Here is a 16,233-nt window from a genome sequence, read left to right as displayed (position 1 = left end):
AGGTTTGTGACTGTGGCCTGCAAAGCAGCATAGGGACCTAGACTGTGTGAAGTAAAAGACACCAGACGCAAAAGATCACACACTATGTGATTCTCTTTATGTGAACCATGCATATTAGGCAATTTACAGACACAGAATTCAGACCATGAACAGAGTCAATCAGCATAGATCATGGATCATCAGGAGCTGACACATGGGGACTGTGGCTATTGGGAGCAATAGGAAAATGATTCAGCATGAGATGTGTCTTCCAGAAATCTCTCTGTTCACACATCAAGAAAGCCATTTGATTGATTTCTCCAGTGTCATTCACAGGGCAGAAGAACACACCTCCAGCTTTGCAGAAGCTGCAGTGAGGTCTTATGAAGTGAGCAGTGACTGAGGGCCTGGTTTCCAGCAGGTCTCTCAGAGGCAGAAAGATGGGGCCATACTCAACAGGAGCGGGGAGACCTGGCCACCTCAGCCCAGTCAGCGGGCTAAGAAGCAGATCTGGTATGCTGGGGGCACTTTGCCGAAGCCAATCTCCTTGGGACTGAGGTCAATGTCCTCAGGAGCCATGGAACTGGACACAGAGAAGTTCTGGAGGATGGTGGTGAAGAAAAGGAACAATTCGTTGCGGGCAACGCCTTCGCCAAGACAAATGCGCTTTCCTGTGGGCACAGAGGATGAGCCATGTGAGCCCCAGGGCAGTATAAAACCTCTGGACTCTCCCATCCCTAAGCCCAGACAACTCAGCCCATTGCAAAGAGAGAGTGAGTTTGACCTTCAACCTGCAATTTCAAAATATTAAGAGGTTCCCAAACCTTAAAGAATTGGTGCAAGGGCCAGTGAGACTTCTTAGCATGGAAAGGAGCCTGCCATCAACCCAGAGGACATGAGTTCATGCCCTGGACCCACATGCTGGAAGGAGAGAACCAACGCCCACAGTGTGTCCTTTGATATAAACACACACACACACACACACACACACACACACACACACACACACCATAGCACACATGTATATGCATACAACCACATACACAATGAATAAATAAATCGTAACATGTATGCCAATTTGTTGGTGGATGTCTCGTGGTCACTTCCAACAGATTTCTAGCATTTGTGGGATTACCAGAGTCCTTTGTTCCAGAACTGTAAGAAGGTACTAGAATAGGAACCAAGTGTGTATGTGTACACATGTTTAATGCAACATCTTTAGTGTTCCCTTCTTTCTCATGTGAGGGATTGGTACTCATTGCATAGGACTGCCCTGAGGGTGAAGGTACTGTTTACAAGGACTCTTAGATTAACAACTGGATGGTGTTAAGGGTCTTGTATGATCCAGACATGGAGGCACATGTGTGCAAGTGCAGTACTTGGGAGACTGAGACAGGAAGTTGATGGACTACAGAGCATGGCCTCTCTGTCTCCTCTCCCCTTTCTCTGTCCCCTCTGTCACTCATTCTCTCCTCCACCTTTCTCTCTTTCTCTCTGTCTCTTTTGCTTCTTCAGCTTGTGATCAATGGAACTTCAACAAGTTCCTGAAGACAATTGTTCACCCCACTGAGAATGGTCACGGGCACATGAAAAGGGCCTATGGCACCCACAGGATTCTCAGAGACATAAGGAGCCTTGTTGATTTGTCACATGGTCATGGAGCACCACAGAGCAATGGGAGCCTGAAAGACCAGGCAGAGGCTCCACCTCCTGCCCTGGACCTCAGAGATTCTTAATCTGCAACTGACCACCACAGGCCTCCAGATAAAAGAGGGATTTCCCAGCAACCCTTGTGCCCTCCAGTTGTTGGGAAATCGTGCCTGTGTAGGGGTGTCTAGGGAAAGCACTCTATCCCCTTGAGTGTTCCATTTCCTGAACTTAAGTAACATGAGCTTAGAAATTCATGGAGTATCTCTCTGAGACAGTTATCCTAGAACTGATTTTATGACCCAGATTTTTCCAGAGCAGCTTTTCATGGCTGATCTCACTCTCAACGCAATGTTCCCATGCCTGGAGTTGGTGATTTGAACACTGTTCACCTCTCTCTCTCTCTCTCCTCTCTCTCTCTCTCTCTCTCTCTCTCTCTCTCTCTCTCTCTCTCTCTCTCTCTCTCTGTCTCTCTCTGTCTTTCTCTCTGTCTCTCTCTCTGTCTCTCTCTCTGTCTCTCTCTGTCTCTCTGTCTCTCTGTCTCTCTCTCTCTTCTATTTGTCTTTTATCTATTCCACCTACTGTGTCTTTCTAAATTCCCTAGATACCATCTTAACCCCTCCCCTTTCTGTCTAAGGACACCTTGTCATGTGTTCCTTCTGTGTCTTCCCTCGTGTTCCTTTGTCTATTAAGTTGTGTCTCCTGCCCTTCCTTCTCTCTCCCCCTTCCTCTCTTCCTGTCTTATCCCCTCATCTCTGGTTCCTCACCCTTCCTTCTCTCTCCCCTCCTCTCTTCCTGTCTTACCCCTTCACCTCTGGTTCCTCATGCTTCTTCACTGTCTCATGTCCACACTCTGAATCCTTCCACATATCTCCTCCTATTGCAGCTTCCTTGTGTCCTCTGTGTGCCTCTCTTTATTGGGATCTGTTACAATGTCCTTATCATTCTATTATGTATTTGTCTCTGTCCCTTTTCTCCACATCCCTGCCTTTCTAGACTTGGGACTGTTATATGGACAATTCAGGAGCTGGGCTGAGACCAGGGTCACTGAAGTCACTTGAACACTCAAGACTTGACATTTCTTAGTTGACAAATGGCTCAGCAGGAGAGAACTTGCCTAAAATTATTCAGCGAGGGGATGAGAACAGAGAGGCTCCAGAGGAAAGCATCTTCTAGAATGCACCAAGGAGAGGTTGGAGGTATGGGCTATTTCATAGAGAACTTGCTTAACACACACTCAGCACTAGGTCCGATCCCTAGCATGAGGACATGGTGGGAGACACAACTAAAAGCTAAGGAATTGTTTCTAGAATGCCCCTTTCTCCAAAAGATAAAAACCTGAACTCAAAGTTTCCATGTTTACATCCTGTAGAGTCAAAAAAAGTGAATTAAACTTGGCTGGAGGCAGCTTCTGTATGTAACAAACTAACCAAACACAATAGGCAACTGAACTAATGACAACTTGAGATTATATCTTCCAATGAAGAACAAGTCTCAGTCTCTCATAGCAGTTGACCCACCCCAGGCTGCCAACTATTCCAGCATGGCCAAGTAAGGCAAAAGCAGAGCTGGCACCAATCAAGCTGTGTGTCCATGCCCAGCTCCCCATTGTCTGTAGACTCCGAGAGCTGGCACTGATGGGTGCTGTAACCCTGAACTTTCTCTGGTTCAGGATATCATCCATCATGGATTTTTTTTCTGAAATAAATGGTAGTAATTTTGATTTCTCTTACAATTTGCCAAGCAAGAGTATTTACTTCAAGCAGAGACAAGCATGTCAAGACATGCCCCACCTCCCCAGTGCTCACAGCTAAACTCAATGCCTCCCCGGCCATCAAGACCCTACACAGGCCGGGCGGTGGTGGCGCACGCCTTTAATCCCAGCACTCGGGAGGCAGAGCCAGGCGGATCTCTGTGAGTTCGAGGCCAGCCTGGGCTACCAAGTGAGTCCCAGGAAAGGCGCAAAGCTACACAGAGAAACCCTGTCTCGAAAAACCAAAAAAAAAAAAAAAAAAAAAAAAAAAAAAGACCCTACACAGTTCACAGCCGTGCTCACTGTCCTCTGTTCAGGGCTCCTTTAGTCCAAGATTCCCCTCGTAGGACTGTAGCCAGGGTAAAAGACATGGTTCAAAGACATGGTTCATGCAAAGCAACTGGAACAATCTCAGTAAACATGGACCTAGTCCTGTCTGTGTCTGGAGGATGAGGCTGCCCTCTAGTGTCTGGGAAAGGAAGCACAAGTGGGTCTCACCTATAGAGAAAGGCATGAAAGCTTCATTTTTCTTCAGAGCCCCATTGGCATCCAGGAAGTGGTCAGGATTGAAGGTGTCTGGTTGTTTGAAGTACCGTCGGTCATGGAGAGCTGAACTCAGGATGGGGTACACTTCGGTGTTCTAGGAGACATTATGAGACACAAAGATATTAGCATACCCTGACTCCCATCTTCAGACAGTCCCTGAGAAACACAGAATGTAGGAAACCACAAACAGGCTGAGGTTGGTGAGGAGGAGAGTGGAGGATGATTATGGAGTAGAGATGTGGAATCACAGCTGGTCTCACCTTGGGGAGCAGGTACCCTCGGAACAAAGTGTCTTTGGTAACCCTGTGTGGCACACCAATGGGGATGAGATCTGAAAATCTCTGAATCTCGTAGATGACAGCCTCAGTGTAAGGCATTTTGGTGCGGTCATCAAGGTTTGGGAGTCGGTGTGAGCCGATCACCTGATCAATCTCCTTTTGGACTTTCTCTGCACAGAAAAGAGGAACAGTGTAGATCTGCTTTGATGGTTTGTAGCAATGATATTTCATTCTATGAGCCAACACCCCAGGAAAGAGTGCATCATGGAGCCTCTGAGAAACGCAGTGCACTTGTGGGTACAAACAACTGCCCTGTTCTTAAGCGATTCTCTCTGTGCCCATGCTTAAAACTATATCACAGCTCTCCTCAACCTCATTTCAGCAGGGATTTACAAAAAGAGAAAAACACAGCAAAGGGCTATTGTGTAGGAAGACTTCAGAGCAATCATCTTGGTGTAAGAGTGTGAGGGGGAAAAGTAGCAAAAATTCTCACCTTCGCAAGGGAATGAATTGTCTGTTTCTACACACACACACACACACACACACACACACACATAATACACACAGATACACGTGCACTAACAAACACATGCTTGCACTCACACACATACCATAATTTTACATGGAATTTTGTATTAAGAACTCGAGGCTGTATCCTCGGGAATATAACAGAGAAGGAGATAGATTAGCAGATGAATCTATCAATGGATGCATATAAAAATGGATACATAATAAAATTAATGGATAAATCAATTAATAAATGAACAGATTTGTGAGTTAATGGAATGAACAGACTGAACATTGGATTATGTATTCAACTTATAAGTCAACAGATGACTCAATTAGAGGATAAAGGGAAGAATGGATAGACAGATGAAAGATGAGTTCAGGGCTGGAGAGATGGCTCAGAGGTTAAGAGCACTGCTTGCTCTTCCAAAGGTCCTGAGTTCAATTCCCAGCAACCACATGGTGGCTCACAACCATCTGTAATGAGATCTGGTGCCCTCTTCTGGCTTTCAGGGATATGTGCAGACAGAACACTGTATACATAATAAATAAATAAATCTTTAAAAAAAAAAAAAGAAAGATGAGTTCAAAGGTCAGTTAATGAAAGGATTAAGGAATGAAACTTTTGATAAAAGGATAGATGAGTTTATGCATAATCAATGACAAATAATTTATTCATTTCTACTGAACAAAGGGAAACTAAGTTGATAAATTGAAATAAATGAATGAAATGGCTGGTTGGGTGAGTAAAAAAATCAGTGAGTACACACTAAAAAATAGACAGTAAATTGATATATGGTTGAGTGGGTGGGTACTGTGTGTGTGTGTGTGTGTGTGTGTGTGTGTGTGTGTGTGTGAATAAGTGTTTATAGGTGGGTAGATAGAAGGATGGTTGAGTAAATAGGTGTTTAGATAGGTAGATGCTTAAATGAATGGGAAAATGAATGAAGGGATAGATGGATAACAGATGAGTTGGTGGGTGGGCAAACAGAATGAGTAGATGGATGAAGAGGTGCATGGATAGAAAGATGAATGAATAGATGGATGTAAAGATAAAAAGATGGAAGGAAAGAAGGTTGGATGGATGGATGGATGGATGAATGGATGAGTGGGTGGGTGGGTGGATGGATGGATGGATGGATGGATGGGTGGGTGGGTGAATGGATGGATGGGTGGGTGGATGGATGGATGGATGGGTGGATGGATGGGTGGAAGGATAGATGGGTGGATGGATGGATCAACCTTAAAGTGATAGGAGAAATCTAGGGAAAATGGGCTAGCTAAGTGTTCATTTGCTCAACACCCACAGCACTGCCCTAGTTTAGAAGACCAAAGCCTTCAGAGCTCCAGTTGTAAGAGGCCCATGTCTCTCTCATCCACACCAACCTCCACAGACAAAAGCAACCTAGGAGATCCCCCAATTAGCCGCCTCTGTCCCACCTGCAACATGGGGGTATTTGAGCATGAACAGGAAGCCATAGCGGAGCGTGGTGCTGCTGGTCTCGGTGCCAGCAAAGAAGAGAGACAGAACAGAGAGCATGAGGTTCTCATGATGGAACTCCGTGTGTTGGTTGGACTTCTCCTGGTTCCAGATGGGAGAGAGAAGGGAGGGTCAGGGGTGACTGGGTCCTCACAGGGAAATGCTCACACATCCTGGGAACTGTCCTGTCTCACACTATATGGATCACATAACAGTTCTCAGTCCTGACAATGTCACTGGCTCTTTGTTCTATCTTCTTATCTCTCGACTTTGCTCTCTGGTATTTATCACGTTTTGTCTCCCAGGCTCTCTCTTACTCTGAGCTCTTTTCTGCTTTTTGTCCCTTGCCCTGTGTTTCTTCCACAGCCTTCTTTCTCTCTGTTTCATTTTCTCCTCCCTTTCTCTAGTCTTCTATATTTCTAGATTCTTCTGCATTTCCTCCACTCCATTTCCTATCTCTCCTCCCCATCCTCTGGTCCCCCTTTTCCTCTGCTCACATCCTCAGCCTTCACTCTCACCCATCACTTCTCTCATTCATGCAGGACTTACCTTCTCCATGCGTAGAAGGTAGGTATCGATGAAGTCCCTTGGATTGCTGGGGTCCAAGGTTGCCCTGTGCTTCTCCACACTCTGGCCAATGAAGTCAAGGATTTCCTGCAGGTTTTTGGAGATTTGTCTGTGGGTACCGGGAAAATACTTCAGGAAGCCAGAGAAGAGCTCAAACACCTGCAGGAAAGAAGGGCAGGAGGTCACCTGGAGCTATCAGGACTCAATGAGCAGGCTGTGTTCCTAGGTCCCCATATTTCACAAGGATCTGCCCTCTCTCCTTCCATCCTCTGCCCTCCCATCCCCTACTCCTTTGCTGATCTTCTCTTTCCTTCAATTTCCCTCTCATGCACATACACACACAGCATGCTCTCAGCCTGTTTCTCTGAGTCCTTTCTCAGGCACTTGTATTGTATTCTCTCTCACTCTTTTCTAAGCCATCATTTTGTTTTTGTTTTTATCAATCAGGGTCTCATGTCTTTCAGACTCTTCTCAAACTCAATATTTGTCCAAAGACGGCCTTGAACTCTGATCTCCAATGTACTGGGACTGCACATATGTACAGCCATACCTGGCTTATTTGGTGCTAGGGATGAACCCCAGGATTCACACATGATAGACAAGTTCTCTACCCTCTTAGCTACAGCCACAGCCCCCATGTCATCATTTTCTCATGTCTGGATGAGTCGGTATTTCTGCATTAGGGTTTCTCCACCCTATTTAACATCTGATCCCCATCCTCGCCCTTCAGGCTTCAAGCTCCTTGTCTCTCCATGTTGTCTCTGCCTTTCTTCCAGCCCTAGGACACTCCCTTCTTCACCCACAGAGAAGCCTCTTCTTTCCTCTGCCCTGGATGCGCCTCTCTTCCCATCCACTGACCTGGCTGGAGAATGAGCTGATGAGAGAGAAGGACCTATAGAACAGGTCCAGCAGGCGCAGGAACTGGCGGTCTTTGTAGTCAAAGCGCTCTCCAAAGACAATGGAGCAGATGATGTTAGCTGTGATGCACTGGAAGAGGAAGGTGGGGTCCAGGGGGGCTCCTGGAGAATGAGGATGCATTTCAGAGACATAGCATCAAGACATGGTATCAGGGGAACATTGGGCTTTGGCCCCATCTCTGTAAACCTGTCCCCACCACTCACTACTCAAAGAATACCAGCAGCTGCTACCCCATTTGCACATAAGATGCACCAGGCCCTGCACTCAGTATTGCATACACCATTTTATTAAATTTCCTCTCAAAATTATACATAAGATGCAATGCTATTAATATACACAGAGATGGGCACTGACTTCACCAAGGTAACACAGCTCCTCATGACTGGGGCCAGGATCAGACAGGGAGAGCTGAGAAGCAGAGCGTCTGTAACATAGTGTCCACTGTGCACCTCCTCCCAGGAAAACATTCTGACTCTGAGCCCATAGCTGACTCTCACTGGCAGGAATGGTACAGAGAACGATGTGGGGGTTGCTTGTGTGGATTTAGAAGTCTCATCTTTGAGTCTTCCTCCATTCCTTCTGATTCTAGGCTCTGTGGTGTTCCAAGAACCATCAACACCCAGTGCCTGCTGCCTTTAGTTCTGGGTTCCTTCATGGGCCCTCATGGTGGGAGGGATGTTGTCAGTCCAGCAATATTGGGCCGTTGTTACCCCACACTCTGGGTCTGGCCTGTCTGTTGTCTCTGATTCTATGGTGATATTTTATTTGTGCTGAAATGTGATTTTATTTGTATGTTAATAAATAAAGTTGCCTGGGGGGTCAGAGCTAACAGCAAGCCATAGCAGAAGTCTGGCAGTGGTAGCACACGCCCTTAATCCCGATCACATGACAGGCAGATCTCTGTGTGTTCAAGGATACAGCCAGCTTGAAGACACACGCCTTTAATCTCAATACCAACCATAGAGACCTGGAGGTCTGTATAGACAGGCAGTGACAAGGAGGTCTTGTGGTTGGGTTTACAACCAATGAGAAGGCAGAACAGAAAGTCAATAAAAAGACAGACACACAGGAAGTAGGTCTCTTTCTCAGGGGAAGGACGGCAGCGGCAGCGGGTGGTAAGAAGGTGGTCTTGGTCTCAGCTCTCAGCTACTGCTCTCTGATCTCTGGGCTTTTAACTCTGGATTTGGCTCTGTGTTTCTTATTTAATAAAACTGTTCAGAATTACATCTACATGATTCTTCTGCAGATCGTTCCCTGGTGCTTGTCAGCCTTTATCTGTCTCTCTGATTTCCTGTCTAAATGTCTCTCAGCATTTCTGTCTTTCTCTTTTCCCTGCCCCTACCTTTTTTCCTTCCCGCTCTATTCCCCTCACTCCTGCTCCCCAGGATTTTCTCTTCTGTTTGGTCCTTCAAGCTCAACCTCAGCTTCCCAGTCTCTACCTTTCTCCTTCCTAGTTTCTTGATTTCCTTCTGTTCCCTTCCAGTCTCTGCAGGGACCTCTCAGAGTCTCCTGAGAAATCTTAAAAGAGATGACAAACACCGATACAAAGGAATGAGATGGTAAAAACAGACTGGGTCACCAGGATGCCCCTGATGTGAAGTTTCTATAAGTACCCAGAAGTGCCTATGACTGCCACAAAGTAAAACACCCCATCTTTGCTCACCGCCCCACTCATCAGGACATCCTCAAGGAAAGAACACAGTTCCCTGCTTCTAACACCTGCCTTGGACATAGACTGTGTTTTCAGACTGGTTAACGTGATAAAGACGCCCTTGAACACAGTATAAAGTCAAGGATGATCTCCAACCTCTATGCTCCTGCCTCCACCTCAGGTGTACCATGGTGACCAGCAGGCGGCACCATGCCAATGTTGTGGTGTTAGGCACCAGGCTGGGAACTGTGTGTGTGCCAGGCAAGCCCAGCATGCTGGAGCTGCACCCACCGTGTCGACCACGGTTTCTCTTTGAGACAAGATATCATGATGTAGGCAAACTGGCTTTGAATTTATGACCCTCCTGTCTCAGCCCCCTGAGTATTGGGATGACAGGCTTGTGCCATCACCCCAGATGACACATATTCTTAACCCAGGCATCGATTTCCTTGAACATAAGTAGCTTGCATGCAATTCTCTCAATCTATGTCTCTGAGCCATTCTTGGACACTGTGAACTTCACATCTTTTTCCCTGTCTTTCTGTATTTCTCTCTCCCCCTACCTCATCCTCCATCCTCTCCCCAGTGTGTGTGTGTGTGTGTGTGTGTCTTTGTATGTGTGTCTGTGTGTTTGTGTATGTCTCTGTGTGCGTGTGTCTCTGTGTATGTGTCTATGTATGTGGGTCTCTGTGTGTGTTTGTGTATATCTGTGTGTGTGTGTGTCTGTATGTGTGTTTCTTTCTCTGCCCATGGATGTCTCTTCTCTTTCTTTGGCTGTGCACTCAGGTTTCTGTATCACCATCTTCCTTTATGCCCATTCTCAGAGACTCACCCTGGGATTTCCGGAGCTCCTCAACCAGACATCGGGCCTCCTCCTGAATCCGCTCCTCCACACTCCGCTTTCCCATTCCAAAGTCTCTCATGGTAGCCAGAGAAAATCGCCGAAGGGTCTTCCAGCGTTCCCCATTGGCAAAGACCACACCTAAGAAAGTAGGGGGAGCATGGGGGAGTTATAGAGGAAATTCAAAGAAACCTTGGTCCTTCCCCACCCCTTGCCCTCATTCCATCAGATTCTCCTCTTTCTGGGCCCATTCTCCAGCCCACCTCATCCTAAACTTTGAGACTCCTACCGTAGTCCTTGAAGATTGGTCTAATCACAGCAATTGTTCCCCGGCCAGAGAAAGCCTCAGCTTGGTCCACCAGAGCCTCCCTTATGGCCTCTGTCCCATACAGCATGACCACAGGCCTGGGTCCCAGGTGCACTGTGAACACATCTCCATATTTTTTTTGAAGCTGCCAAGCATAAGGGCACCAGGGTTGTTGTTAGTCAGTGCAGACGTTGTTGCTACCCTGTGAAAACACTTAGACACAGAGTGAGACAGAGAAAGACCTCTTCTGGCCACCCTTCCCCTTCTGAGGACCTAGCAATTTCAGGGTCAATCCACCACCATGGAAGTCTGCATGGATGCTGGATGATCGGAGCAGTACTGCATTATAGTATGGCTGTGGGTGGGGGGCTCTTTATCAGCTCAGCACTGGGGAAGTAAATGAGGTGGATCAGGAGTTCAAGATCATCTCTTGCTGCTGTTGAGGTGGAGTCCAGCCTGGGGCTACATGAGACCTTGTCTGAAAAGAATTAACAAGATACATATATATATATATATATATATATATATATATATATATATATATATATACACACACACACACACATATATATGTTGTAGGAAAACTGAGAGTAATGAATTGACACTACAGAGGATTCAGCGGTAAACTTCTTAGGAAATACTAAGCTGCACAAGGTAGGGTTTAGCTAAGGCAGTGCTGCCTCTCATATGACTCGGTGATAAGTAGTAAGACAGCCAGACTTGTTAGAAACCGTAGGAAAATAGTTGTACCCTGAACATAGTAGTAGTTTAGGCTTCTGAGAATATAGTTCTATTAATATTTGTTTATTAAGATAGATGCAAATTAGGCTCCATTCCCATATCAAAGAACATGGCTCTACTGGGCAGTTCAAAGGGGATAGCACCGGCTAACAATGATCATTAAGTCCTGTTTCTCTTATCAGGAAGAGTGTAATTCTGCCAGGTGGGCAGGATGGCCCTGGGTGTGCTGGTTTGAATACGAACGGCCCTCTATAAGTCCATGTATTTGAGTGCTTGGTCACCAAGTTGAAAAGATTAGAAGGGGCTGGAGAGATGGCTGAGAGGTTAAGAGCACTGGCTGCTCTTCCAGAGGTTGAGTTCAATTCCCAGCACCCACATGGTGGCTCACAACCATCTGTAATGAGATCTGGTGTCCTCTTCTGGCATGTAGGCAGAACACTGTGTACATAATAAATAAATTAAAAAAAAGAAAAGATTAAAGGGATTGGAAAGTGCGGCCTTGTTGGAGGAAGTGTGTCACTAGGGGGATGGGCTTTGAGGTTTCCAAAGCCCATGCTAAGCCCAGAGTTTCTCTCTCTGCCTACAGATCAGGATGTGGCTCTCAGCTACTGCTCCAGCACCTGCCATACCTGCTGTCATGTTCCTGCCATGGTGATAAGGAACTAAATGCTTTCTTATTAGAGCTGCCTTGGTCATGGGGTCTCTTCAGACAACAGAACAATGACTGAGACACAAGCAATGTGATTCAAAAGGAACAACACTGGTCTACTTTAAAAGTAATGGTGAGGATATATTTGCTATAAATCTCCACTTATCTGAAATAGCCAGGCTTGCAGATCCTATCTCTGTGAAATATGGTTAACTGCTGAAAGTCTGATGGAACCTACAAGATATTTACAGAGGACAACACATAGTGCCCAAATCTACACAAGCTGTTAAAAATGTCTCTTTGAGGCTACTTCCTCTGGGATGTTGGCCAGAACCAGATGTGCATTATTAAAGAGCTTTATTCTTATTTCTCAAGTGTTTGGAGTAAATTTGCACTGGTGAGGGGAGGGGGCTTAACCTGCTACTTCAGATACAGATATGGATATAGATACTGATATGGATAGGATATGAATGTGGGTATATATTGATATGGCTATAAATACAGGTATAGATCCTTGCCTATACCCTTCAGTCTGGACAGCTCTGGAATCTCAATCAAAATGGTGTTTCTTGTGAACTAGCTTCGACCTGTTCAATGCCTTCCAACAACATTTGAGAGAATGGTCCTGACACACCCACTGGGTTACATGGGAAGGGAAAGGGATAGTCACCGAATAATCATCCCCTTACTGTGCTAGGGAGGAATAATCATCCCCTTATTGGGCTAGTGTGCTTCTCCTTCCCTGACCTTGGTACAGCCACTTGCAGAACTTCCATCAGCAGCTTTTCTAGTCCTTACCCAGAAAATCATTCCTCTTCTGTGGGAGGCCTTGCTGGTCAGAGGTTGTGGTCTATCATAGCCTGGCAGCTCTCTCCAAGCTCAGCAACATGAACGACTCCCTCCCCAACAAGACTTCCTGCTCTCTACCTGCCCTTATATTTGGAGGAGGTCTCTAGGCCTGGATGCCTGACTTATCCCTAGTGTGACCCTTTACACAGTCCCCTGCAGAAGCTCTCCCCCTGCTGCCCATATGGTGATTAGTCATTGAGCTAGGAGCCTTATGATAGGAGCGTGCTGTTTAATACAAATTAGGTGATGCCCCAGCCTCTGTCCCCAGCCTTTATATCCCCCTCTCTTTCTGGAATGATGTGGAGCTATAACACTTACACTGTCTCCCGGAGACCTCTCAAGCTGGTGCTCGCTCACTTCTGTACCCCAACCCCCCGACCGGCAGCTAAAGATCCCCGAGGAAGAAGGAGAACCACACTTTTCTTTTCTTTTTAATCTCTTTTTCTTCTGGATCCCTACCAAAGGCTGGGTGAGCTTTCCCGGGTGCTCTGTTCTTCCTCTCTCTTTTTCTGATGCTATACTACCCCCCAACCCGCTTTCACCATGTGGCAGCCTATGAACAGCATGGATTTCACTCTTCCTCTTCCTTCCTCTTCCTCCTCTGACAATCGCCATGATTCACAGCTTGCCTGCCTTGGTGTTTCTCTCTCAAGTGCTAATAAAAATGTCCTTGAGCTTCAAAAAAAAAAAAAAATTAAAGACTTAGAAAGGCAGTTGAATATTTTTAGTCCAAACGCTGGCCGTTTCCAGAGCTTGGATTTGTTTCTCTACTCCTGGCCAACAGGATTTCATCATACTTAAGACATCAATCTGAATAATACATGTGATAAAAGCCCACACTCACTTCCAATAACACAGCTGCCTGGGAGAGTAGACCTGTTTCTTGAGCCACACGCTTCCAGAGAACATTCCAGATTACGTGCCAGCAAACCCAAGGAAAACAAGCAGTTTGGAATTGAGCTGGAACTCCCTGAGCTGACACGGCCTTTAGCAGCTGAGTTTGAGTCAGGCTCTGAGCTCATCCACAACGCGCTTGAGAGAGCCAAGCTGGTTGCTCCTGGAGTTCTCCCCAGGACATCACTACCACTTGGAATCCAGAGCCGTAGCTCTGAACTGCCCTTTTCTTCCTGCCTGTCCTGTGTGCTATGCCTTAAACATGGTGTAAGTGTCCTCTGTGGGTTCGGGTGTTGAAAGCTTGGTCCCCAGTGCGGTTGTGTTGAGAGGTGGCAGAGCCCTCGGGAGCTGGAGCCTAGCGAGAGGTGTTGGGTCTTTGGGGAAGATCCACAGAATAGGTTAATGCTGGTCTCACAGAGAGGGCTGGATTCTCAGAGAGTGGGTTCTTATAAAACAAGGCCACTCCATGTGGTTAGCCTCTTCATCACGTGACCGGTTCTCTCTTCTCCTCTCCACCATGTTGTGACACATGACAGGGGTCCCCACCAGAAGCTGGAGAAAGCAAATGCTTGATCTTGGACTGTCTGTCCATGATTATAAGCTAGATAAACTGCCTGGCTTTTAATTTTCCTTTGAGAGAGAGAGAGAGAGAGAGAGAGAGAGAGAGAGAGAGAGAGAGAGAGAGAGTCTGTGTGTGTGTGTGTGTGTGTGTGTGTGTGTGTGTGTCTTTATTGTTCAAAAGGAAGCAGACCATCACATCAGAGCTGGTATATGCTGGAATTTCCTGCTGACTGCACATTTCCTAGACCCTGTGTGTTCATATCATTAACATCACTGTCCCTGCAGGGGAAAGATGCAGCATTTCACACTGTGACAGAATGCTACCACCCCTCACTGTGGGTCTGTGGGCAGTTAATGCTGCCGGGGGAAGGTGCCGATTTCTGTAGTGGTGTAGTCACTCATGAGATGCTCATGGTCCAGGAAATGGGCCCCACCCACGCCCGAGCAGGAGTCAGCATCTCAAATTTTCCTCACCAACCTTCCCACCTGAACCTAGAGCCTAGAAGGCATCCTTTCTCTTTGTGCAAAGTGATCTCCAAGCAACAAGTCCCACATAAGCCCACTCTGAATGACCCTAATTAAACTTGGTGGGAGGAACAGGAGGATTTTAAAGCAGGGAGAGTCTTGTTGGCAAAAAGAAGGGGTTCTGTGGGAGAAAGAGGGAGGAGAGAGAGGGAAAGGGGGGGTCATAAATGACTGAGATCTGGTATCTGCAGATGAGAAAGTGTCTAAGGATTTTTTAAAACTAAAATAAATGGGATGTTGACTTGAGTTTTCTAACATGTGGGAAGTACTTGTTTAAAACACTTGTGTCAGGGTGTGGTGATACACGATTCTCATTTCATTCAGGAGGCTAAGGCAAGAGAATCATGAGTTGGAAGCCAACCTTAAAAGCATGGGGAGACCCTGTCTCAAAATATAAAGTAAAATAGCTAAATTTGCCATTGAGTGGAGGGGGGTCTTTTAAAAACCAGGGGGTAACAAACACAAGGTCAAGAGGGAGAACTCTACAGCCATGGGGAGGGACAGAGGAGTGGGACTTACAATCACTGCTTCAGCTCTCTCATGGAAAGTAGGAGCGAGCGTGGATGCTGATGAATTATTAGCAAGCAAGTGGTAATTAAACATGAAATTCCCAGTGTGAAGCATCTGTGCAGAGACTGGTAAATACAATGCTAGCTGCTGCGATAAACTGATGAACACTCCCTTCCACCCCTCCTCCTGCCCTGCCTCTCTTCCCCTTTGTCCCTGAACACCTCAAGCTAATCTCTGCTCTCTCTTTTGTTGGCAGGAGCCAAACCTGCCAACTGCCTCTGATGTTTTTCTTTCTCTTCTGGAACAGACAAGCCCCACGGAGTGAAATTCTACACGCTTACGCCTCAATGGCTCTACACCTGCCACACTCCAAGCACATTGCCCCCGCAGAATTCCACCATAGTGAGGACATGCCTGCCCATCATCACCAATCAGCATCTCACCTTCCACACAGCAACCTTCCCACCTGAACCTATGGCCCGGAAGGAGTCGCTTGCTCATCCCTCTGAGTGATCTCCACGGACAAAAGCAAGGACAAGCCCACACAAAGGCCCCATATAAGTCTCACCTTCACGAAGGAGTTGAGGAGGCCTCCTCTGTCCATCTGCAGGAGGTTTCCCAGGAGGGGCAGGGGACGTGGTCCTGGTGGGAGGTGGCCACGGGCTTTTGGGTGGCCCCTGACCAGGAGCAGTACAAAGCCCACGAGGAGAGCGAGGAGGAGCAGGACACTGGGCTCCATGGTCCTGGTCTGGCCACTGGCGACCTCACTGCGCACTCCAGCAGGACCTTTTATGCTGAGCCTGCCTCTCCACCTAGTTATGCAACTTGAGCTGTTCCCGCCTCCTATCGGTCCAGGAGTGTGAGCAGCCATGCTTCCTGCTTGGGCTGCTGGTGACCTGCTCATTCCCTCTCCTCTTGCCCCCACCCTAGATGTTGGTCAAGGACACCACGAAACAGATAAACAGGACAAAAGGGCATTGGGAGTAATGCGTCTCGATTTCTGGGAGTGAGTATACACATGCCAGCTCAG

At 46.9% G+C, this 16,233-nt stretch overlaps 1 protein-coding gene across 1 annotated transcript; it reads right to left on the bottom strand.

Moving 5' to 3' along the window:
- Positions 1-128: 128 nt before the first annotated feature.
- On the bottom strand, positions 129-15,942 carry LOC131925218 (cytochrome P450 2B1). The gene is made up of 9 exons (XM_059280509.1): positions 15,772-15,942; positions 10,457-10,619; positions 10,159-10,308; positions 7,616-7,776; positions 6,740-6,916; positions 6,151-6,292; positions 4,186-4,373; positions 3,878-4,019; positions 129-650 (listed from the first exon to the last, which is right to left on the bottom strand). Exons 1-9 carry the CDS (start codon positions 15,940-15,942, stop codon positions 469-471), a joined length of 1,476 nt encoding a protein of 491 aa, XP_059136492.1. The 3' UTR covers positions 129-468.
- Between the last annotated feature and the right edge of the window lie 291 nt (positions 15,943-16,233).

Source organism: Peromyscus eremicus, chromosome 1 (genome assembly GCF_949786415.1).
Source record: "Peromyscus eremicus chromosome 1, PerEre_H2_v1, whole genome shotgun sequence".
NCBI classification, from domain to species: domain Eukaryota; kingdom Metazoa; phylum Chordata; class Mammalia; order Rodentia; family Cricetidae; genus Peromyscus; species Peromyscus eremicus.
The sequence above is the reverse complement of the archived record's forward strand: the minus strand, read 5'-3'. Positions and strand labels throughout refer to the sequence as shown.

Bases quoted from the DNA above. Each gene is read 5' to 3' on its own strand.
- LOC131925218 (XM_059280509.1), bottom strand. From the start codon at position 15,942: ATGGAGCCCAGTGTCCTGCTCCTCCTCGCTCTCCTCGTGGGCTTTGTA. The intron at 7,777-10,158 runs GTGAGTCTCTGA...CTCATTCTCCAG, and splicing joins GGAGCTCCGGAAATCCCAGG to GAGCCCCCCTGGACCCCACC. The intron at 6,293-6,739 runs GTAAGTCCTGCA...ATCTGGAACCAG, and splicing joins ACCTTCTACGCATGGAGAAG to GAGAAGTCCAACCAACACAC.